The sequence below is a fragment of the Halichoerus grypus genome, chromosome X, assembly GCF_964656455.1.
Source record: "Halichoerus grypus chromosome X, mHalGry1.hap1.1, whole genome shotgun sequence".
Taxonomy (NCBI): Eukaryota; Metazoa; Chordata; class Mammalia; order Carnivora; family Phocidae; genus Halichoerus; species Halichoerus grypus.
Window position 1 is genome coordinate 124,973,211 of NC_135727.1, and position 25,668 is coordinate 124,998,878.

At 44.8% G+C, this 25,668-nt stretch overlaps 1 protein-coding gene across 5 annotated transcripts in view; it reads left to right on the forward strand.

Annotated features, from left to right (window-relative positions):
- MID1 (midline 1) overlaps positions 1-25,522 on the forward strand; it is a 587,779-nt gene extending 562,257 nt beyond the window's left edge. For all 5 annotated transcript variants that reach the window (XM_078064878.1, XM_078064879.1, XM_078064882.1 and 2 more), the window contains 4 exons: positions 4,385-4,528; positions 12,797-12,958; positions 16,209-16,416; positions 21,468-25,522. In XM_078064878.1, the coding sequence (XP_077921004.1) occupies positions 4,385-4,528; positions 12,797-12,958; positions 16,209-16,416; positions 21,468-21,816 (863 nt within the window). In that variant the 3' untranslated portion in view covers positions 21,817-25,522. The remainder of the gene's footprint in view (positions 1-4,384; positions 4,529-12,796; positions 12,959-16,208; positions 16,417-21,467) is intronic.
- Positions 25,523-25,668: the final 146 nt, after the last annotated feature.

Here is a 25,668-nt window from a genome sequence, read left to right on the forward strand (position 1 = left end):
GACCTCTTGCTCTTTCTGGTAAAAGACGTCATTTCATCTTGGCAAAAGGTCACCATGGCAAATGTCCCAAAAATCACATGTGAATTCCTGGTGCCATGTTTCTGATAGGCTTTTGCTTTTTTTTTTTTTTTTGGTCAAGCTTAACAAAACAAAAGGAACCGCAATAAAAGAAAAGCTCGGGCTACTCCTATTCCTAACCATTCAAAATTTTCTTTGCTGTCAACCTCGAGAATGAGAATTGAAATCATTCGCTGGTAGAATGTGGACTGTTTGGATGACCTCTATTTGTGTTAGCAAAGCCACCAGTGCCTATGACTTTAGGAAGGTGCCAAAAGTGCACCGAACCGAGGACGTGCAGCCTTCGAGAGACCGCATCCCTAACTTAGCGTGGCATCAGCTTCCCCACTCCAGTTCCGTGTGTACGTGGCTGGGAAAGATGGAGCAGGAGAAAGGGAACATTGTGAGATGTTTGTTTTTACAGTCTGTGGATCAGAAGCGAGGAGTTTTATATCCAAGGGGCATGATACCCAGATAGGTTTTTTCTTTGCAAGAAGCCGAGGTGCTGTTTTTAGCCTTTTTGCATTTGCAAGGGAAGCAGTCATCCCACAAACTTCTTATCTTACGTCATTCTTTCAAACCATACCACTCCTATTAAGGAAGAAAGAAGTTGACTCCAAAATGCACTTGCAGTAAGGAACCAAACTTGGTTTCAAATATTTATTAATTTACTGCCCTCCTTTTTTAAGCTTTTAACTCCGGAGTCTGTCTAAACTAACACTACCCCCTAGAACCTTCCACAGTGATAAAAACATTCTGTATCTACACTGTCCATTATGGTAGCTGCTGACCACATGGGGCTATCAAAAACTTGAAATGTACATAGTGAGTCTTTACTTTTATTTGACTTTAATTAAACTTAATTGAAATATAAAAAGCCTGTGGCTACTGTATTAGACAGTGCAGGTCTAGACTTTCTCTGGCTGAGCTGTTTTTCATGATGGCATCCTATGAAAAAAATCCCTCTTTTTTTTTTCTCTTACATCATTTGGGATTGAGTATGATTGCAACAACAGAAAATCCAGTTAGCAGTGACTAAACCCAGCAAGGGGTGTTTGTATCACACAAACCCGAGCACGGAGGTATGAGCTCCAGGCCTGGGCAGCAGCTCAGTGAGGACCTCAGACCCCAGGCTGTTGCTCTTTTTCTACTCTGCCACCTTTGCTGTGTTGCCTTTTTGCCACATGATCACAGCACAGCTGCCCCGCCTCCATGCCATCATGCTCAAGTTCCAGGTAAAAAGAGAGGGACGCAGGGGAAACGGGGACAAAAATCTGTCTTTATTAGGAAAACAAAAAGCTTGCTCAGAAGACCCATCTGGCAAATTCCCACTTGTGTCTCATGGGCCAGATCCACGTCACAAGGTCATGCCCAAGGACAAAGAGGACTGAAAGACTGTTGGGCCAGGCACATGACCTTTCTGCACAAAATCAGTGTCTTGTTGACCTGAGTGTCTCCTCCCCATTTCCCAAGAATCGTCTAATGGTGTTCAGGTGGGCATACATTCATGGGCTATGTCTGCATGCGAATGCCAAGGCAGCGATTAGAGGGGAAAGTGTGAAAGTAGTTCACACTGACTAGGACCGTGTACGCCATATATCATCCCGATGGCTGTTTATGCCAAGCTTGAGACCACATGGGGTACCTGCCATTCTGCCTTCTGAACGTCAAACCTCAAATACAAATCTGGCCCATTTCTAGACATAACATCGATCCTGGCCATAACATATGATGCTTGGCTGATATTGCCAAGTCCAAATAGTTTATCAGACATTTGTAAGCAGGAAATGAAGTGTTTGTGGAGTATTAGCCCACCATTTCTCGTGTCCTGTTTATGACAGAGGCAAGAAAATAACAGTTCTGCTACCAATCCCACGAATATTGAAATTGGCAGCGTGCTGCTATTCTCGTTTACGGTAAATTGGGTATTGACTTTTCACGACAAACCCATTGGGCTTATAATCAAAACAGGGTTAGCCTGCGTGGCTGTGAAAACAAGATTTTTTTTTTTCTCCCCGTGACAAGCCTCTAAGTGGTATGTCAAGTTAATAACCCAGAGAGGTGACATTTCCTCCCCAATCACAGCTACTGCCATGTGTCTCACAGCTACTGGCTTATTTTGAACGTAAGTGTGCTTTCTATTTAATCCCGTATTGCAATGCAGAAAGGACGAAATCTTTCTACAGTGGTTGATGGAAAAGTAATTCAGTGGACTGCTTAGATTATGGGAGAATAAGCATTTCTCCACCGCTCCCTCCCGGGTGATCGCACACCAACAGGGACCACACAGACAATCATAAGGACATTTTATGGTGCAGCTGGGCCTCCCCGCGGAATGCTTCTCTGGCTTCGTGTCGCTGATTCATGCACATCCAAGTCACAGCACATGACACTAAATCTTGCATGTGGATACTTCAGGAGACAGATGTATAAATACATAGTCCAAAAAGAATGCTTTAGGGGCTCTATAGAGCCCTTCTGTCCTAATACGTGACTTAATGCGGTGCCTGCCCACATGTATAGGTGTGCAGTAATGCTCGTGGAATTCACTAAGCAAGAAACAAAGCTGGTCTAATTGACTTTATACAACAAACATAAAAGTTACTTGCTGTGTACGGTATTTGTCCTGGACATCTCTTCAGCGGACAAAAGGAAGAAGCCTAAAACAATTCGAGTTTTCCGTTTACCATTTTTAAGAACTCATCTCCGTCTTTGGGTTTGTTTAGGACTCCTCAGTCCTAATCAAAGTTAAGAGCAGGAAAGAACTCTGCAATAGTGTGAACAGAGGTTGCTACAAATCTATAGAATGCAGATATGTTTCTCCTTTTGAAGTTAGGTTCTCGTATACAGAAGAGTGGCAATAAAGGCCCAGATCGATTCTCTAAACCAGGGGTTGGCAAACTTTGACTATAAAGGGCCAGATGGTAAATACTTTAGGCTTTGCAGGACATATGGTCCCAACTACTCAACTCTGCTAGTGCACAAAAGCAGCCACAGACAATACATAAATGAATGAGCCTGGCTGCGTTCCAATAAAACTTTATTTACAAAAACAGGCAGTGGGCCAGATTTGGCCCATAGCCATAGTTTGCCAACCCCTGCTCTGAAATACTGCTGCCAGTGCAGAGCACTCACTGCCTAGTGTTTTTCTGGCTCACAAACTCTTCTCATAAAACCAGTTACGGAAATCAAGCCAGTAGATTTTGAGTCAACTTCAATCATTATTTTGGTAGGATTTAGACTTCTCTGCTCCAGACTGTGTTCAAGATATAAAACAGCAACCTTCTCCAGTGATAAAGTTAACCAAATGCCAAGGAACCCTGTTTTCTTTGGGGAAGGAAAATGTACTTCTTAGATATAATTGATTGTTAATCATGTTCTTCTTAATTTGAAATATCACCTATAAATTGAAAAATGAGAAGAAAATAGGGCTACACTAATAAGGTGGGGTTTTTTTTAAGATTTTATTTATTTATTTGACAGAGAGAGACAGTGAGAGAGGGAACACAAGCAGGGGGAGTAGGAGAGGGAGAAGCAAGACTCCCCACTGAGCAGGGAGCCTGATGCGGGGCTTGATCCCAGAACCCCAGGATCATGGACTGAGCCACCCAGGCGCCCCAGGTTTTTTTTTTTTTAAATAAGTCATCAAAACATTTAATGAAAGAAAATTTTCAAACAATTATTTGGCTGGTTTGTTATAGGATAACAAACATTGGTATTTTTCCAGTTGGGTATATAAATATAAAAATAAGTGACCTCACAAAGCTCCGAGGTTGGCAAACTTTGGCTCGTAGGCCAAATCTAGCCCTCACCGGTTTTGTAAATAAAGTTTTACTGGAAGCTGCCCACGTCCATATGAGTATGAATTGCCCATGGCTGCCTTCATAGTTCAGCAGTGGAGTTGAGTAGGTACAACAGAGACCATATGGCCCGCAGAGCCTAAAATATTTACCACCCAGCCCTTTAGTGGAAAAGTTTGCCATCTCCCCAGTGTGGATGAAATCACAGAAGTTCATCTTGTTTGTTTTTTGTTTAATATTTTTTTTTCATGGATAAGAGTATTATTTGCTTAACCTCCTAAACGTACTTTCATGTGAAATAGAGATAAGTCCCTACTGGCTGGCTAAGTCACGCTACCTGTTAAAAATCACAGCGGCAACCAGCCAACCAAACGTTCATTCTTTGGATTGGGGTCACCACCTCTGGGATGGATAGTGGTCCTGATGGACCTGTGTAGAAAGGCCTGCTATGACCGTCACACATCTCCTCTGAACTGTGTCCCGGAGGTGCCTGGCTCTTCGCTGATGAGCATTCTTGATCCCCACAGCTCCCAACCCTCCCACGATTAGAGAAGAGCTCTGCACCGCTTCCTATGACACCATCACCGTTCATTGGACCTCTGATGATGAGTTCAGCGTGGTTTCCTATGAGCTCCAGTACACCATATTCACCGGACAAGCCAACGTTGTTAGTGAGTATTGCACCCCGTATCGATTTCTCTGTTTGGTGACTGTTTTCAGTTAGATCACATTTCTAAATTGAAGCGTCAAGGGAAGACGAGGAAGGAAGGAGTACACAGTATGTATTGGCTGCATTTCCTAACCAAGAAGATGATAGCATTCACTTGAACTATACTAGCAAAAATAGCGGGCCAAAGAGTGGTGAACATTAGTGATCTCTAGCAGATCACACGGGTGAGTCTTACAAACATATGGTTAAGGGAAAGAAGCAGGAAACAAAAGAATACATGCAGTATGAATCTGTTTATACAGTCATAATTTAAAGATTAAAAAGAAAACTATTTTGTGGGGCACCTGGGTGGCTCAGTCGGTTAAGTGTCCGACTCTTGATTTTGGCTCAGGTCATGATCGAGCCCTGCATCGAGCTCCACGCTCAGCGGAGAGTCTGCTTGAGATTCTTTCTTCTTCTGCCCCTCCCCCCGCACTCGCACATGCACATGTACACTCTCTCTCTCTCTCAAATAAATAAATCTTAAAAAAAGAAACTGTTTTGTTTAGAGATGCATACATAGGTGTAAAAACTACAAATAAAAGCGAAGATGATGGTTACTTCCGGGATGGGAAGGGAGTGGCACCATTGGGAAGCAACACATGGGGGGCTCATGGGGTTAACTACTTTCTGGGTGGGAGGTACATGGTTTAGTCATTATATCATACATTTAATATTAAAACTACTTTTCTGAGTGTTATTTCACAATGTAAAAAAAGAATTTAATAAAATGGATAGCCAAGCAATGCCAAATACCGCGTCCTGTTTGGAGGAGAGCAGGCCCGTCATTTGAAATGTTAGTCATTGGCCCCCACCTGGGAAGAATTTCAGACCTGACTTGAAACACAGAGAGGTCCTTCTCTAACTGGGACCCGAGCCCATGAGATACTTGGTATCAGAGACAATTTGATGATCTCAGCCCCAGTTGCTGGCCAGAGAGGTGATAACAAAGGAATCTCTCCTCCCTACCCCCACAGTTATTCAAACTGAGTTGAGTAAATGGGAAAGAACCAGAAGAAGTGGCTTTCCAGGGGAGCAAGTTTGAAACTTCTTTAGCAAATTAAAATAGAACACGTCAAAGTAGAATAGAATAGAATAGCAGTCACTTTTCAACAAAGAAATGTTTTGAATAAACCCATATCGACTGAATGTGCTTTTATTATATACACCTCTTCTCCTTTAACCACACTGTTCTTTCCTAGCACAAGTAATTCTGAAGCGCGTGATGCTTAAAAAAGAAATTAGATTTAGGATTAATTAAAAGAGTGATATGTGAAGACCTCCACCCCCGAGTAACTAAAGTATCGCTGGCTCATACCAACAACTGGACCCCCCAGCTTCCTTAGATCCTCGTTTTCCAGGCTTCCCTCCTCGACCCTCTGACCTTCCACTCTCTAATTGGCCTGCCTTGGAAGCTGTTATTAAAATCTTCCCATTTTCCAGGAATGTGTAAGGGGGAAAAAAATCACGAAATGGCCAGCTGCCGGAGTAAGAGGGCGGACGTGGTGGGTGTAACAAAAATGTCTTGGGGGGAAATGATGGTTTAACTAAGTTTTGAAAGAGAGTGGGTACATATCAGCAAGTTAAGGGGATGCCAGGCAGCCACATCATCGGGGGCAAACCTGTGGAGACAGAGAATGGCAAGGCATTTTCTGAGACATCGTCTATTCAAGCCTGGCTGGAGAACTGAGTGGGGAAGGGGAGACGGTGGGAAATGAAGACAGAGAAATAGAACCAGGACTCAAACCCATATAGGTCTGGTTCCAGAAAGCACATGTTCTTAATCATCAGTCTCTTAATCCTAACCCACAGTAAAGACCTAGACCACCGAGGGCCACTCGGGCTACACGGTGTGGGATTTTTCCCTATGGGCTTGGGTGTCACACAGAGCAGCAGTGCGATCAGATATACGGTTAGAAGCCCCCTCAGGCAGTGCCGTGGAGGATGGAGTGGAACAGGGCAAAACTAAAAGCAGAGACATGAACTTGGAGGTTCGTAGTAATTCGAGAAGGCAGAGATGGCCGGGACCTACCAATGGCACTAGCACCAAAGAAGGCAAGAAGATAATTCCAGAAAGACTTCTCCTCCTCTGGCCCATATCCCCGGGAAACACCCTTACCATCTTCAGCTATTTGAAGTGCTTTTGGGGGCAAGTCTAAGCAGCACTGGTATATCAATGCTTTGGCATCATTTTGCTCTCCTTTCAGGATTTTGGATTCTTCTGATATTGCTCCTCATCCCTAGTTCTACGTGCCCCTCTACAAATCATGAAAAAATACTAACTTCCCTAAAATCTTTCTTTTTAGGAAGTAATGCACGAACACTGTAATAATGTATAAAATGTCTACAGTGACACTTGGTTGTTTTTCAGTATGGCAGCCACCCTGTTTCCAAAGTTACCCACTGCACCAACTCCGTTTCACACGCATCTCTCCTGTGGTAGTCTGTTAATACCCAAGGGTGCACATACACTCACACACACCTAGGAATACATTTTTTAGGGACACAAAAGGTAGCAGGCCAAACACAGTTCTTTACCTTGCTTTTTTCACCCAGAACAATCTCTCTTTTGATTAACTCAGAAACAACTGGTCAGGGACCTTAAGTACATTTACAAACTCCCTTCACCTTTGCCATATGATGTACCACCAAGGAGTGATAACGATGATAGGACTTTTGTCCTTTGCCATACTCTGTTGGTTAGAAGCAGGTCACAGGTCTTGCCTACACTCAAGGAGGGCGAATTATGCAAAGTCGTGAGTAGTATGGAGTGAGAATCATGGGGGCAACCCCAGGGCGTGTCCACCATAGATGGTTATGTCTTTCCTGAAGTGCCTTGAAGCGAATTTTTGTGGGCATTTGGACAGTACGTAGAGCTTTGGCCTGGCCTGGCAGGCCCTGTATCAGTTGGCTTTGGCTGATAGGCCAACAACCACAGAAGTTAAGGAGCATATAACAATAAACATGTATTGCCGTGTGTCTGGAATCAGGCTGACCTTGGTGAGGCTCCGTCGCGGTCAGGCTGCGGACTGGGGAGGCCAGCTGCCACACGGCTCCCCCCTGCGGTCCCACGCGGGCACGTTCTCCTGGGGAGCGCAGCGCGTGGCTCTAAGGACAGGCCCACTTGCACACGTGCTTCGCAAGCCCCTGTCTTTGTCACGTTAGCTGATGTGCCAGAGGCCAGAGCAAGTCCCACAGGTGAGCCCAGAGTCAGAGGGCCTGCGAGGTTCCATGGCAAAGGGTATGGAAACGCGAGGAGCGAGGACGTGGAGCCAGAAGGCGATACACTCTAGAACCCTGACTCGATCCCAGTGCTTCCCTCCATCCCCCGAATGAAAAGAAGAGATCTATTGCTCGAAACTTAGGGTTTCTCTGGGACTGACTTGGCTTCCATGCGGTTGGCATGAAAAATAATACCAAAACAAGACATCTAAGTGGAATAGATGCGAAAAGGCCATGCCTACAGACATCCACCAGCAGCGACACCACTGAATTCAGAGCTCTGTGCTCGGTGATTCCAGAGACGGTGTTTTGTTCCCCGAAAGCAGTTGACACAAGAAAATAAAGGGGATCGACTTCATGAAGATGACAGACCTTGCTTATTTGATGGACAGATGTCAGAAAGGCTATTCCTCCCAGGACCGATGGAAGTCAGGGAAACTGCAGGTGCCCATCCGACTGGGGTACTCTAATCAGCTTGTTAGTACTCAGAGCTCTTTGTCTCTTGAACGTCCATTAAACCAGTAGAGTGAAGTCCTGAGGCCTACCGGATCAAATCGTAACAATGAAAGAATAAATGTAGATAAAAAAGCAATAGTTCTTCTTAACTATTATATATATTTCTAATGGCCGAGAGAGACCTGGATTTGAATCCCAACTGTGGACCTCACTAGCTCCATAATTTGGGACAAATCATTTAACAACCTCTGAATCTGTTTCCTCATCTGTAAGAAGAGGTAATGTTTTAACTTCCCCTGGTTGAGATGATAAAAGTATAGGTCTGAGCCCTGTGCTTCCCACAGCGTGAGCACAGAGGTATTCAGAGTTATGATTCCTACAAAAATACGGCTACACTCACCTGTCATTGCATTTTTTTAAAAGCTGATGTTTTGGGTCATAGGATAAAGATCAGTCGTGAAATTAGCCAGGATTACCTACATGATGGCATTTTACACCATCTTCATGTGCAAGGCCTTCCCTGAATGTTGTTTGTCCATCTGTCCTACCATTTGGAGGAATATCCTTTTTGGATGTTGTTACATTGAATGACAAGAGCTAATAGTAAAACTGTACCGAAAATTAGAAGACCAAATGCCCCAAAACTGGCCATAGCTCCTCGCGCCACTAGGAATCTTGGACTGCCTGTAGGTCATGGTTCCTTCACTTGTCATAATAAATTCTAGTTAATTGCCCACAACTGACTTCAGTGAAGGAGAATTAGATAATATCTGTGAAGCTTTTAATCTTATAAAAAGGCTCTCCCTAATCAAATTCATATATTCAAATGCAAAATTAATGACACTATTAATTTTTTATTATGCATTTTTATTAACAGACTTAAGCCTACAGATGTTAACGAATTGCTTATTAATAAGTAGATATGTATTTAATTTGACAACGTTTCTCATGTTTTTTCCAAAACCACTTCCAGTGCACCATTTAAAATCCTAAATGGGGCCTTTTCCCAGCAGCCTATTTTTATTATTAGCAAAAGTCCAAAGATGCGTTTCTCCAGGTCTCCATGGCGAAGTAGTTATCTGTATTTAATTAATTTTAGTCGTTTTGAAAACATTCATGAGCGTTACTAAACAGATACTATTTTTACAGAGAAGAAGGAAAAGAATGTTCACTTCTGTCCGATCTGGTAGAAGAAACAAAGGATGTTTGAAGCCGCGTGCCGCCTCTCTGAGGGGTGTCCGTGTTGCGTAATGTTTTATACATAATGTTTTACTGCAAGATGACAGTTGCTATACAAGGCTCTGAAATCCCAAATGTAATTAGGATCTTGTAATGAGCAGCATTATGTAGGGAGATGCTTCTGACCCATTGTGAACGAGAACAAGGTATATAAAATTGAAAAACTCAATTAAGTTTCATTATGAACTAATTATCTCCCAAGTTCCATTGTTGTTTTAATACTCGAAGCTGAATTAGAGAAGGTGGATGTCGGAATACTCTCAAAGATGATTGAAAACGAGTTTGGAGAAAAGTGAAGTTTCCGTGCAGGATGGTTACATGGGTGTTTCATAAAGAGATGCATAAAACCTGGTCAACAGCCCCGACACAGTGGGGTATCGAGGCAGACAGGTCTGGCACTTGGCACCATACGCAAGACGTTATGTGGTGTTGGCCCAACACCAACACTAGCAACTTAGTAATGGTGTGCTCAGAGGCACCCCCTTACTCCAGCCCCCAGAAGAAAATGGTCGATGCTGCTTTCTTGGCATTTTTAATCAACTTCTCAATTACTATCCTGACAATAATAATAACAGAAAGGTAAGCCACCACAGAAATCGTGAGCGTTCGCGAGAGCAGATTGTCCCAGTGTAAAGCTATCCAATCAAATTTTACTACTCCATAAACATTTTTGTTCTTTTAATATTCGAGGGAAAAAAATTAGCGACCTCTTCAAAATAATCAGGATGCTCGGGGTCCCTTTTCTGTTTGGAAAAGGGTTCTGAAACATTAAATCTTCTTTGTTGGGTTAAGGCTTTGGATTATAGGCCAAGTTGCTGTTCATAGCGATTTCAGACATCTGTTTGATGATGTCGCTGAAAGCATCCCCCCACCACATGAAGCCCAGCTTTTCGGTTGTACAGTGATGTAAAGTTTATTGAAACATTTTTACATTTGCTTTCTTTGACCACAATAATCATTTTCCTGTAACATATGCAATTAAACAGGAACAGTGTAAATGCAGTGACATTGATAGGATTCTCATTCGATTCTACTGAATGCCGTTACTGTTTTCGTTCGTGCTTGACTGCTGTTGACAAAGGTCTAGGATTGCCTAGGATTATCCTAGGCAATAGAAGAGCTCATTGTTTTTGTTTTATTACTGTTGTAAGATCACGATTAAATATCTAAAGTGAGTCGCAGGCTTCTTGGGGCCCAGAGCTCAGAGTTCAAAATGACCCTTCTTTGGTCGGATCTAAATCTGTGATTTGGCCATGGCACTATCCAGAAGCATTGAGCGTATTACAGCTATATTCAAGGAAAAGGTAAGGTGAAAAAGTAGCAAAAGGGAAATGTAGTAAGGAGAGTCCCGTGTTACTGAACCACTGGTGGGTGTTTTCCTGGGTCTTACACGAGTGAGAATCAGTGGGAGAACAGAGGGCTAAGAGTTGGGGGAAAATTGGGGGTGGGGTGGGAGTGGGGGTGAATGGTGCCTCAGTTGAGCGCACACACACATTCAGCCGCTTCCGTGAGCCTCCCGTCATTCCCTTGCTTTATGCTGGTTTTATCAAATCTGGCGGTGCTGCTGGTGAAATGTTTGCAGGTGGAGATGAAAAGAGGTAATAGAGAACTCACGGGGTCAGATCTGACCTTGTGAGTTTATTATACGTGTGTGAGTTTATATATGTCTATGACTCAGTGGAGGGTGTCTAAAAAGACTGTGCTTCCAAGGTACCGATCGTATGAGGTGAAGTTTCGCACTTGACAGAATACTTCTAAGGTTCTTCTCAACTGTGAGACTAGCATGAACAATGTCTAACTCAAAATTTGGAGAAAGTATTTAGTAGGATTCAAAGACAGATGTCACGGGGCTGTGAATATCTTGGAATGCCATGCAAATATTTGTGGCTTGGTGTGGATCTGCACATGTGACTTTCCTTCTATAGAAATGTTTTATTAGATTCTCAAAGAGGTGAGACCAAAGAAAGATTAAGGGACTGCTTCTTGGGATTACAGTAAGGTATAAGTTGCCTCAAGATCAAAAGAACTAACTCTTTGACTTGCAAATCCATTGAAAGGGAAAGGGTGGGGGGGGTTGGAGCCCCTCAGGAAGTGGGGGGGCTCAGCCCTCTACCAAGAACTGGTGAAGGAAATTCACCAGAGTCAGGAAACTTCATGACAGCCAGTCACCAGGGGGCTGGGAAAAGGTTCTCTTAGAGTGGAGATTGATGGGTGGAGAGAGGAGAGCTGGGCCCAATACCAAAGAGATGTTTTCAGCATCAGCGAGCTGCAAAACAAAACGGGCTTCCTTTTCCCTGCATGTTCTTCCAAGCATCGTAAATCCTCAGCCTGCCCCCCAGCCCACATCCTGCAGAACGCAGCCCGAGCAGCGGCCCCGCTCTCCTCTGAAACCAGCCATGCGAGGGAATGCAGCTGGTCCGAATCCCCGTTCATGCTTTTCTGAGAGCTACACTGGGCCCTGGGCTGCCCGTGGGTGCCACTGCTCCGGGCTTCTCCTAGGGACATGCCTCCTGAGGTGGTTAACTGCGGCCATGCTAATGCTGGAACGCCAACAACCCTGATGGTCGCTTTCTTAGCTCCCCGCTCAGAAGTTGGGCCAGTCTCTGCTGGCCTCACTCCTGCAGGGGCGGGGCGGTAGAGGTGTTCCCTGTATCGTTCATCCTGCTGAGACGACAAGACTTGTCTGGGGAATGTTCTCCCCTCGGCAATGGCAGAGGCCCAAGGTGTCGACAGAAATTCTCGAGGCCTTGGAATGCCTGCTCTTGCAGCCTGCGCCCCGCCACTTCAGCCTCATCCCCTCGGCCCGAGCAAACCGCGTGGCCAAATCCAAAGCCGTGTCACGAGGGAATACCTCCCATCTCTGCAAAGCCGCTTAGGCCTGGGTCTGGGGCAGGGGGCAGAATTAGAGGCACAAAAGCAATCTACTACATCTACATTCGTGGAGGCAACTTCTCACCGGCTGTGAGGCTCAGAATGGATGAGATTCCAATTTAACGATCACGGTCATGAGCATGGGGTGGTGGGGGAGGCCGAGAGTGGAGCCCGTGGTGACTCGCTGCTTCCTTCTCCTCGCCACGGCGCCTCACGATGCATCATGCACGGGCACCGCGCGCAGCATGCCAGGCAGGACAGAGGCTGCGATATAATCATTTTGATGGGTTTCTCCACGTGGAGCACACAGTAGGACTATCTGATAATAGATACGGGTCGATCACCTACTGTAGGCAGGAGACTGCGCCCCCGAGCTTATCAGTGGGCTCCCTCAGAAGTGCAGAGTGACAAAGCACCGCACCATGTCTGCTTGGCTTTGCAGGTCTGTGTAACTCTGCCGACAGCTGGATGATCGTGCCCAACATCAAGCAGAACCACTACACGGTCCATGGTCTGCAGAGTGGCACCAAGTACATCTTCATCGTCAAGGCCATCAACCAGGCAGGCAGCCGCAGCAGCGAGCCTGGGAAGTTGAAGACAAACAGTAAGTGCCGTGAGCTCAGCAGAGCTGCCGCCTCCCTTCTGCTCTCCTTCCGGCCGCCTCTGTCCCCCTTTCTCTTCCTTCTCTGCCTCGGGCATCACCAGCAGCCCCAAGAAGCAAGTGAAGAGCCAGGGCGGCGGGGTGGAGTTGGCATCAGACACCTCTGGGTTCACCCCTTAAGGGCCGTGAGTCCATCGACTTCTCTGCACTTCAGACCGCTCGCTTTTCAAATAAATAATCCTGGAGGGATTCTGGTGAGAATTAGAACAGATATATATATATACATGAAGCCCGATAGGTCGTTGGGGCTCTGCAAATGGCAAATTGTTTTCCATAGCAGAAGAGCAAATTAATAACTCTTTCTTTGGGAATTCTTTGCTTTACTCCAGATATCTGTCTAGGTCTGTGGTTCTCAGTCAGAAGCAGTTCTGCCCTCCCTACTGCCACCGCCCCCAGGGACACTGAGCAATGTCTGGAGACATTTTTGGTTGTTATAAGTGGGGTGGATGCTACTGGTATCTGATGGTTAGAGGCCAGGGATGATGGGAAACATCCCACACTACACAGGACACAACAGAGAAAGATCTGGCCCATACGTGTGTCTTGTAACACTGTCGTCTCCCTCGCTGTCTCTGCCCACATATGTTTTCTTTTATCCTCTCTTTTTCTTTACTATTTTTGATCTAGAAATATGTTCTATAACATGGAATTTCTTTGCATAGGACCTCCCAAGAGAAAGCAACTGGGAGTGTGTTAGTATGGCACCATGTTAGGCAGTTGCCTCTAGTCAATGGGAACAGGTAACTGCTTTTCCAGAAGAACCCACACTTAACCCAAATCCTCGATTTCAGTGCTCACATAACTTTATTTTGCTCCAGACATACATGTTTAAGACACATACGCTTAGCCATTAAGCTAATTTCTCCTCTCAGTGTTTCTGCTGGTAAAGAAGGAAATCTTTTTCGAGATTAAGTAGGAAAAAAATAAGTAAATGTATACACTGAGGTTAATTCTGTAGAATATGTCTTTGAGACATCTGATTTGTACTTCATCAGTTTTCCTGCAGCTAACGCATTCATTTCGTGTAGCCAGATAACGTCATCTTCTATTTCTAGACATGCAATCATTGAACAGTTATAAACGAGGAGTTGGCAAACTTTTCTGCTGTGTGTCAAAGAGTGAATATTTGAGACTACGCATGTCAGATGGTCTTGGTCACCATCCACTCTTCTTCACCTCTGCCATTGCAGTGCAAAATCTGCCATAGATGACACATAAATGAATGGGCATGGCCACGTTTCAATAAAACTTTATTGACAAACACAGGCCCTGTGCTGGATTTGGCCTGCAGGCTGTAGTTTGCCAAACTCCTCCATGCACAATATTAAATTGAATTGAATTCTTTAGTAAAGTAAATGATTAATTTGGTCCTTGAACTAATTTGTCCTCACTGAAGCAAAACCTTGAACTTGGACAGAGTAGGTGATGGTGCGTTTGAGAAACACATCTGAGACAGGTGGAATGTGCTCGCTGAGGATGCAGGGGTTGGGGTTGGGTCTGACCTAAGCTGACATGATCGCACTCCACGCGTGTGTAGGTGAGGGTGTGAGTTGAGGCGAGATGGGGTACCTCACACCTCATTATGAGGCCAGTCTTTCTGACTGCTATACCATTCTGATGCTCCTCACTGGAAGAAAGACAAGCAGTGCACGGCCCTCCTCTTCAGTGATGGCTGCATTTATGAACACCCGCCCCCCCCCCCGTCTGCCCATTAATGTCCCACCTGTCTTCACACGCATTCTCTCTTCCACCTTTAAAAATTGAAATATTGTAAGCAAAACTTACCTTCATGCTCTTCTTGCCTTAGTTCATACTTTATCCCTAATAGCTGCTGGCGTGATCATTCCTGAGGACATTTGTGTTTCACAATACAAGCTGAAATTTAAACTCTGCACATAATCCAGTAGCACTTAGAGCCTCTGAGAATGTCCGTGCCCTGATCCACACTTGAAGCTTTTTCTCAGCTCCCCCTTTAAGCTCTCCTGTGATGTGGACAGAAATCTGAAACGGGTCAGCAGACGATCCAGCCCACCAGCCAAATCTGGCTGCCGCTTTTTATAAATAAAGTTTTGTTGGCACACAGCCACACCCATCCATTTCCCTCTCGTCTCAGGCCGCTTCCACGCTGCCCCAGCAGAGCTGAAAATATCTATCTGGCCTCTTCGGAGAAAGGTGTGCCGGCCCCTGTTCTAAAATCCTCCGGCCTCCCCGGACGTGACCTCACACTCATTGCCGCGTGCTCTCCGTGCCGCTGTCTCAGCCAGCGGCGTGCATTGCCCCGGCCAGCATACCGAGCTCTGTCCACTGGCTGCCTGAGGGCGGACCTACCAGCTGCGGCCGTGGCCGTGGCCGTGGCCGGGGGCTTGGGACATCATGGTATTTGCATGCTCTCGTAACTCACTTCCTGCCTCTTAACACCCATGTGGTGTCGAATGACAGGCAGTCCTCCAGACCAGCGTTACATTCTCAAGGAAGTAACAGCTATGGCAAGATGTTTGGGGTGACTCTGCCAAGATTTTCTGATGGTTGGACCTTCAAAACGCAAATGTGAATAATGAAATAGAGAGGGCCTTATTTTATATATATATAAACTCAGGAGTAGAAATATATATATATTTACAAACTCAGGAGTAGAAAACTCAGGTGTTATGATCACACTTTTTCCCCTGATCTTGTTGTGGGCTGAAAAATGCACATTTTTATAGTCATTCTGAGCTCATGAGAATCATTTTAATTTGCAACAGTTTCAGAATAATGTAAAGCCTTTAGGTCAAAATCTGCAGTCTTGATTTCTTCGGCTTCTGGTCTGAAGTCTACTGAGCACGAGCCACATTTTAAGCTGGATCGAATATGGGAATGGTTGAAAACGAAGTCTTCATTTTCTCCTTCCCTTGGGAATGCTGTTTAGCTAGTATGTACCAGAGCTGCATGTGGCCAGCTGGGACCCCCGAAAATAGCTTCTACCACAAATCGTGGCTGATCCCCGCCCATGCTACTGTTGAATCATTAGTCGCAGCAGCTCTGGATCCCTGTCTCAGAACTGACAGGCTGGGAGTTCACGAAGGCAGGGGCATGTTCGTATTCACTATTTTACTGTGCTTTTAAAATCTGATCCTGCAAATACATTATTGGTCATGTTGAAATAAACGGTCCTCTTCTTCTTCCTCTCTTTGTTTTGTAAACTTGTTCCCAGGCCAGCCATTTAAACTGGACCCCAAGTCTGCACATCGAAAGCTGAAGGTGTCCCACGATAACTTGACAGTAGAACGTGATGAGTCATCCTCCAAAAAGAGCCACACGCCCGAACGCTTCACCAGCCAAGGGAGCTATGGCGTAGCTGGAAATGTGTTCATTGATAGCGGTCGGCATTACTGGGAAGTGGTCATAAGTGGGAGCACATGGTAGGCAATGATATCTGTTGTCGTCCGGTCATAAAAAGGCACATCTCCTTCTGTACTTGGTCAGAGCATTAGTCCATTCCACGGCCCGTCTTAAAGGAGACTATGCAGAAAAGCTTTTTTAGTCTGTTGTTGCGATGGTAAGGCTGCATAACAAGCATCCCGAGACTCAGTGGCTTCAAACCATAATCATTTATGATTGCTCGCTCACCACCCCCATGTGTGGGTTCACTGTCAAGGCTAATCTCGGCCGGGCTTTGCTTTCAGCTGTAGGTTGCATCTAGGTCTGTTCTTTGTGTCTCTTCAGCCTCTTTGGACGTGAGGGCTCCGCGGGTCAGGTCTTTCTCGAGGAGCCCGAGAGCACGAGCCACAGCTAGGCAGGCACATTTCAAGCCTCTGCTTACATCACTGTCTACGAACTTCTCATTGGCCAAAGCCAAAGCCAAAGCCGGTGGTCTAGGGAAGTATATCTCTCCCCCGGAGATGAGAGGAGGGAGTGAATGTTTGCAAAACAGTCATCTAATCTTCCATTCAGCCAATAAGAAAAACAGCTTGTTTTAAGTCCATCCATTTTTGTTTCTTTTTTATTTACAGCAAGAATTGCAGCTGAGTTGATAGAGTCCTGGTCCCTAACAGAGCTAGGATGCTAACACTGCTCTTTCGTGCCTTAAAACACGAGTCAGCTGACGACAACCAGCGGGCCAGACCTGGCCCTGTGCCTCTTTTTGTAAATAAAGTGTTGTAGGAACACGGCCATGCCCATTCTTTTCCACATTGTCTGTCTATGGCTGGGCTTTGAGCCACACGGCAGAGCTGAGCAGTTAAAAATAGAACCCTATGGTCCACAAAGCCGAAAATAGTAACTCTCCAGCCCTTTACCAAAAACGTTTGCCGACTCCTACTCTAGAACATTACTCTTCATCATTTGAAGAGAACGAATTTCTGTTGCCTTGTATGTTTTGTGACTCCAGACTGGGCCAACGACTGGAAACAGTCAAGAGCTGAGGGGCTGAGGCAGGGATCATAGGCTGGGAATCCTTTCAAACTGTCTGTTAGCCCAGAGAGCCCTCTAAACCCAAGGGTGTCGGTCAGGCCCAGAACATTCCAACGCGGTGTCTGCGTTGGAATGAGCTAACCTTGCCTAGTTAACCTCACAAAGCTGACCTTGTCCGTTCCACAGCCACAAACTGCACCCCTTCTCCGGCTGGCTGGCTCACAAACACCTGTTCGCTTTTGCTCTTTTATTTTTATTTAACCAGCCCTCATCTAGCACAACCATGTGCCAGGCACTTGTCTAACCATCCTACAGTTGGTAACTCGTTCATTCATCTTAACAGCCCCGCAGAGGTAGGTGCTAGGATCCCCCTTTACAGATGAGATGACTGAGGCTCACGCCCATTAGCACGAGGTGGCAAAGCTGGGAGGTGGCAGGATGAGGAAGGCTGCAGTCAGGGCACAAGCTCTGACGCAAGGCTTCACAGATCTTTCTGGAAAGGGCTAGAGAGCCAGTGTTGCTGGCTCGGCAGGCCAGGTGATTTTTATCCCGACTACTCAACTCTCCGGTTGTAGTGGGAAAACAGCCACAGACCGTGTGTCTGGGACTGGGCGTGGCCTTGCACAAATACAACTTTAATCAGCAGAGGGCCAGATTCGGCCCATGGGTTACGGTTGGCTGATCTCTGCTCTGAAGCACCATGCTCTGTTTTTGAAACATTATAATTACTCTTTCGGGCGTACAGTGGTATACTTGGCGAGCGATAGCTTAATCCTTGCTTAGAAACAAACACTTCCCAACTGCATAACCTGAAACGAGGAGTATCATAGAGTGTTATGTTTGAAATAAGGATGCTAAAACACTTTGTGTCTTAAGTCCCTTACAGTGTTGGTACAAGTCCGCTGAGATCTAAAAAGTGAAATCATAAGCTTGGGTGTCTCCTTTCTCCCCAGAATGGTACCTATAATGGCCAAGCAAGGAGGTTTTCTTCTGTTGTGATCCTCGCAATTCTCTTGGCCCAGAACATTTTCCTGTTCCAACATCCTGCCAGAGGATGGAGGACAAATCCTTCCGCCCCGCTCAGCTCTGGGCCAGATTGGCATTTACAGATTTTAGCGGCACTGGAGCAAGATAAAAGGCCGAAGGAAAATACGATGAATTTTTGCAGGTGCAGAGGAGCAAACATTTCTAGTTAATTAACGTGCAGTATTAATCTGGGATAGAATCCAGTGTCTAAATAATTACAGCCCCATTAATAATTATTTATGATAAATGATACCCGATCATTATGATCTCATTCCCATTGATGAATGGTGCGGGAAATTCCACCAGACCCCTTCAGTTAATATAAACACAGATCGGTATTACCTTGAAAACACCCTCCAGATGTCAAAACCAACTCAGGAGGGGGGAACAATTCTAAAATTAATCGCCACACTTTGGATCTTTACACACCGGATTGTGTCAGTTTCGGAAGACGTCTCACGTAGAAACTAGTCTAACGTTTCCTGGGAGGTGTTAGAGGGGAAGGGGTGACCCATATGATCAAATGCTTGTGGCGCCTTGATTTGCACCAGCTAATGACACATCCATTTTCTCGTGAAATATCGTCCTGACTTTCAATTAACATGTATGTTATGATCCCTGCAATGGGGCATATTAGCATAGCTCTGAGAAACATAATTTTTATACTTTCTGAATTCTCCAAGTCTCACTGCGTAACTTAATGGAACATTACCTTCTGCCCGCACCTTTCAAGCTCAATGGAAATACGTACATAGTTTTACAGATTAATGATAACATAATGGTATTTTCCTTTGCTTAATGGACTATGCACGGAGTTATTTTCTTACTCTCTAATGCTGTTAATGTGCACTTGGTGTTTTATGAAATGGTGTTAACTAAACGTGGGTTCACGCAAAGAAGACTGGGCCAGAAGTCAAGGGGGAGGGGGCGAGATTCTGGATTCTGCTCCTAATTGTAACCTTCCCTGTGTTTTCCCATTTGCTAAATGAAGTCAGTCCTACCTGCCACAGCTACTTCATAGTGGGTTCAGTTAAGGTTCAAATGGGAAATAAACGCCAGAGTCCTTTGATACAAAATCAAAATGGTGCGTAGCAACAAGAAGGAAACAATGCAGACCTGGCTATTTTGTGATGCAAATGCAGGTTCCACGGTACCTGAAAAATGGAAATAGTGTGTCTGTGGGGCATAGAGAACATCGCCGCGGCCAGTACTCAAAACAAAAACCTTTCCAAAGTGTCTCTCTGGCTGCCGGCTGGAAAAGAGTGTTTCCCCACCTCTTAGAACTTCTGGATCTTGCGCAGAGCCGTCACAGTGTCAGGACCTGACCCAGACTCCCGCTGGGAAAGGAATGTGGGAAATGCAACCCCAGGATTCTCCCCGTGATGCAGAGCAGGATTGGCCAGGAGGAGGAGACAGGCCAAGTTGATGGCAGACGGGCTGGTACACTAGGCTTAGCTGAGGATCGATAATTCCATCCTCTTTTTAAATTCAGTGATAGCATGTTCTAGTCCTTTTTTTTTTTTTTAACACACCACTCTTAAAGTGATTGTATTTTAAATCCAACATGGGATTTTTTTTTTTTTAAAAGAATGTCGTTTTCTCAAAGACCAATGGGGTTTTTTTCTCTCTGCACTGGGTAAGGTACCATATGTCAATATCCACTTAGACTGGTTTCTGCTATAACATATTAAAGGTTGAGCTCTGAATCATTGACTCTTTATTAAGAATGATGGGTTTTGCTTATCTTAATCACTGAAATACTGCAAATGTTATAGAGGCATACCTTAGCAGGGTAAAAAGACATTAAGGAGCTTCGAACACCGTAGAAAGAATTCTTTTTTTTTTTTTAAAGATTTTATTTATTTATTTGACAGAGAGAGACACAGCGAGAGAGGGAACACAAGCAGGGGGGTGGGAGAGGGAGAAGCGGCTTCCCGCTGAGCGGGGAGCCCGATGCGGGGCTTGATCCCAGGACCCTGGGATCATCATAGAAAGAATTCTTAACTCTTTTGAGCAGTTGAGAGTACATTTAGAATAACCAGGATATCCATCTCTCAAAGACATTCAGAATTTTTAAAAATGTAGTAAGAAATATAATCAGAAGGGCTCTTGGCAATGATGAATCACATACTTTCTGGTGAGGGAAGGGATTAAAGAGTGTTAAGTTTGCGGCCTTTTGAGTCACCCTAGGTTCAAGATCTAATTCTGGTACTTATTAGTAATGTGGCATTGGGCAACTTTAATAAAACAGCAGTTACCCGAGATTCCTTGCCACGCCTTGTGCCCCAGATTTTACACGTATTCTTTCCTTTACTCCTCAGAATCACCCTCCGAGATGGAGACTGTCATTGTCCCCGTGCTGTAGATCAGGAACCCGGCTAGGAGAGGACAAGGAACTTACCCCGGAAATGAAAACCATTCTCCACGCTTACCTGCTGCGAGGTGTACTCGAAGTCATGGAAAGTGACAGACATGGCGTCAGTCGAGTAGAGGGTTGTGCTGTCCAATGTGGTAGCCCTGGGCCACATGCAGTTAATTTAAATCATCTGACTTAATTAAAATTAACTAAATTTAAGGTCTGGTTCCGCACTCTTGGCAGCCATAGTCCAAACGCCCAGTAGCCACATGTGGCTCGTGGCTACCATATTGAACGGAGGCAAAACATTTCATTCATTGCAGATACTTCTGTGGGACAGCGCTGGTCTAGAGAATTCATTGTGTGGGTCTTGATGAGGGTAAAAAACAAAACAAAACAAAACAAAAGGCAGCGAGACCCAAAGTTCAAATTCTCTTGTAACGTCTGAACTAAAAACGGGAATATGAGCAAATACAACGGCCCGTGTCCGCCCACTGTATGTTTGGGAGGAAGGCGATGAGGAACCCCAGTGTCAGGGTCTTTGCCAAGCTCTCACTGAAGAATGAGCAGGGACAGCAGAAAACCACGTTTTTGTGACCCCTGAAAACCAGAGAAAGGAGGTAGCGTCCGTGTGCAACCCGCCTCATGGTTTTTGTCGTCCCTGTTTTGTTTGTGCAGGTATGCCATCGGCCTTGCTTACAAATCGGCCCCGAAGCATGAGTGGATTGGGAAGAACTCTGCTTCCTGGGCACTGTGCCGCTGCCACAATAACTGGGTGGTGAGACACAACAGCAAGGAAACCCCCATCGAGCCAGCCCCCCACCTCCGGCGCGTCGGCATCCTGCTGGACTATGACAATGGTTCCATCGCCTTCTACGATGCTTTGAACTCCATCCACCTCTACACCTTCGACATCACCTTCTCGCAGCCTGTGTGCCCCACCTTCACAGTGTGGAACAAGTGCTTGACCATTATAACTGGCCTTCCCATCCCAGACCATCTGGACTGCACAGAGCAGGTGCCATGAGCACCTGGCCACATGGAGCTGCTTTCTGGGGGCATAAAAGGGTCGTGGCCACCATTTCAGGGACGGAGAAAGCACAGGCTTCCAGAGTGTGATTAAATGTCGCCAAAAAGTGTCCAGAAACATCGGCTAGGATAGGACTCAACATAGGCGATTCTCCCCTTTTACTGTCTTTTGTATTAAGTACACGCTTTAATAATTTCTTCAAATTTGTCCTGTGTTTGCAGGAAATTTTATAGATTATTTATGAAAGAAACATAACCGGAATTACAACTCTTAGACATTATCTGGTTTTGCACATTAAGAGGCCCAGAAGTTTACCAGCTCTTTACAACAACCTTTGTGTCATCACGCTCTGTGGGCTTGAGAAAAAAAAATCTTCTGTAGTTTTGTACGCTATTCAGCTTCTCACATCGTCGTATCTCATACTGACCCCATCTTGGGTCCTGTCGCCTCGACAGTGCATAGCAGAATATGCAGTTACCTTAAAAATAAAAAATAGTTTTGAACCTAGTAGGGCAGCAACCGGGCTTTCTTAGTCTGCTTTATTTTGAAGTGTTTTCAGTGTGATGTCAAAACCGTCTTGGATCAACTAGAATGGAGAGCAAGAGGGAGAGCGGAAAGAATTGACTTTAAGAATTGACGTTAAGAATGAGCTTGCCATTGAAAATAGTCACTTTGAATCCTACTGATTATTCAGAACGTCAGAGGCTGGTTTGTCTTTGATCGGAAGTAGGGTTCTGTTTCATGACCTAAATCTATTTCCTTCTTCCTTTTAATAGTTTCTTCAGGCCTGTGACATTGCTTTGCTACATTTGATAGCTGTCCTGTCTCCCTCTCCCCCAAATCATTTTTCTTTTGTTGCTGGGGCTGAGGAAGTAAACATTTTGTGTTACAAATGGCAGTACCACTTTGGATTGACTTTGCTCTCCAGGACATCAACACATGGCCCTGACTGTCTCTACCACGTCCAAATATGACTCACCCAAAAACACTTAATATTTGTGAGTTGGTAATGACAAGGGACACTGCATACTCTTTACTAGTATACGTGCCTCGAAAGTTATAAACAGACTCTTACTAAACACATCTCGAAAGATGTAGCGGTCCCTCTGTATTCTAGTATAGTTCACTATAGAGTTGTAAAACAAAAAACAAAAAAACAAAAACAAAAACAAAAAAAGAACAAAACAAAACAAAAAAACCCAAAAAAATCAAACTCACTATTCCCGTGCTGGAACCCGCTAATAGACCCTGCTAATAGAATGTCGGGTGGGATTCTGGGCCTGCTGATCTGGTAAGATGGAATGGTCCATGAAGTAAGGCTTTCTTAAGCAGTCCTTGGATTTGGACCGGGAATCCAGCATTGGTTCTATCTTGACGGCGTGACATCTGTAAGTCATTTCGTTTGCTAAAATATTTATCTGAGCTACTGGGTTGGCCGTTTTGACTGAACGGACTGATGGATTTAGGCATTGTTTTTAGCAATTGGTTTTTAACCAAATCAACCCATTGTCTCCCTGAGATCCGTCCATAGACCCGCTGTTTCAGCATCGTGCTGTATGAGCACCAGCCTGGACTCCATGGGTTGCATCATACATGCTTCTGTCCTCTTCACTGGCAGACGCTCTCCTTTTTCTGAACAGATAGAGTTTATATATTTACTATATTATTTATACCCAGATGAATATTTTGATAGCTACTTAGGACAATTTCACATCTAAAAGATGGACACCTCAATGGAAAAAAATTAATCAGTCTCTGGAAACTTAATGTTTGTTTGTTTTTTTTACAGTATAAAAACAATGTGTATTTGCCTTCCCTGAACAAACTGAAAGGGTTGTAATTTTTACATACTGTTTTTGGTAGCTGGATAACGGATATTTTAATGCACTTTGTACACTAACAGGTTTTGAATAAAAGGGTCTAAAACTCAGCTTCTGAGTTTTTAAAATCATGGTCGCCAGGTACCAGTAAACGCTACAGTTTGCCTTATGACATTCATGTAAAGCATTTACGAGGACAATATTTCCACGAATATAATGTTTTTCAATATAAAGAAGCTACTACTCAAATTTTCACTGCAAGCCATTTAGTTTATGTTTTGGCTATTTTTATAAGGACGAGAGGGATTATGTTATAATTTAGTTGTGGAAGTCTCACTCTTTGCTAACTTAAAAACCTTGTGGATAGTAGCAGTTACTATTTCCATGTTGTCCTATTTACAGGAAAATATGTATATGGTGAAAGGCCACAGTGTTTACTTTCATTACTGTAATGATGTAGAAAAGATTTCCGTGTGGGGTTTTTTTTTTTGAAAGTCTAAAAAATATATGCTATAAACATTTGCTGCAGTACAATTCTTTAAGTGGACTGGGGTCACAGTATTTGTTCTCGAGGTCCCTACTTCACAGGAAGCATTGCGACACAGGGGAGAAAGAGATAGCAGGGCCGGTTACATTAATACAGCCAGATTGATGCGGTGCCAACCAAGGCTGCCAGGTCTGACGTCGTGCGTGTGTGAAGAGGTGCTGTCACCATCTTGAAATTCTTAGTAATTGTTGAATAGGGGGCCTGCATCTTCGTTTTGCGCTGGGCCTCAAGAATTCTATAGCCAGCCCTCGTAACAGAACTCAGAAACATGGTACCTCTCTTCCTGGTGGATACAAATGAAAAAACCTGGATCCAATGTCAAAAGCGGCTGGCCATATAATTCAAGTAGGAATCCAAATGGATTAAGAGGAGAATGGGCGTGGGTGAAGATGTTCTTCCCAGCTTGAAAAAAAAAAAAAAAGACTTCAAAAACTGCAAATGTTGATGATGATTTCTGCTGGAGAAGAGGAAATGGCCTGATGACGAATGCGCAGTTTATCACGGTACTGAGATAATTGACCCTAAACTTGCCAAGGAACTGAACCAGCGCTGTCCAGTGAACGGGGGATTCCAAGTTTCGGCTCCAGGCACATCTGCGGTGCCTGAAGAGACATACGCATGTATGCTCGCATACCTGTGCTTTTGGTGTTGGGAAGTCGATGATCTGGTCTACCCGTACAAAATGTTAAAAAGGAGACAAAGACCACGATGATGGGGGCAAGAGGATGTTTTTGAAATTGTGCTTCTCAACAAAGGGGCGATTTGGCAATGTCTGGAGTCATTTTGCGTTGTCCCAACTTGGGAGCGGGTGCTATTGGTGTCTAGTGGGTAGAGACCAGGGGTGTTGCTCAACATCCTCCAGTGCGCAGCACAGCCCCCCCAGCCCCCCCCACACACCCAAGAATGATCTGAGCAAAATATCACTGGTGCCGCAGGGGAGAAACTTGCTCTTTGGGGTTCTTTAAAGCAAAACTCTCACAAATATGTTTTACTGTTCCTGTAATTGATTCAATGCCTGATATGGCAAAAAAGAAGGGGGACACTTCACTGCTGTGGCTACCTTCACTTTAAAAACAATATTTACAAAACCTGGAATCTTATCTGAAAAAGCAGTCCAAGCCTGTGTAAATGGGAATGCGGGGATCGGTGTCACGAAGATGTGGGTGTGATTGGCTTAGCTGGGAAATGCCAAGCTGACTCTCTGTAGGCCGCTCCTTGCACCCGAACAAATGCAACCCCTGGTACTTGCGTCACGCGGCCATGCCCTCGGCCCGGACTGTTCTCGCCATTGCTGTTGCTTTCTGGTTCAAAATAAAATCATTTTTGTGATTCCAAGGCCCTCTGTCTCGCCTGCCTCTTTTGCCTTTTCATCATTGTGTGTTTTCGCACTCATTGTTTCCACACATATTTATATAACGTCTGCTGGGTTTTTTAACTACTTTGCAACCTAGAACATTTCCTTTTATTCCTGAAACTCCAACC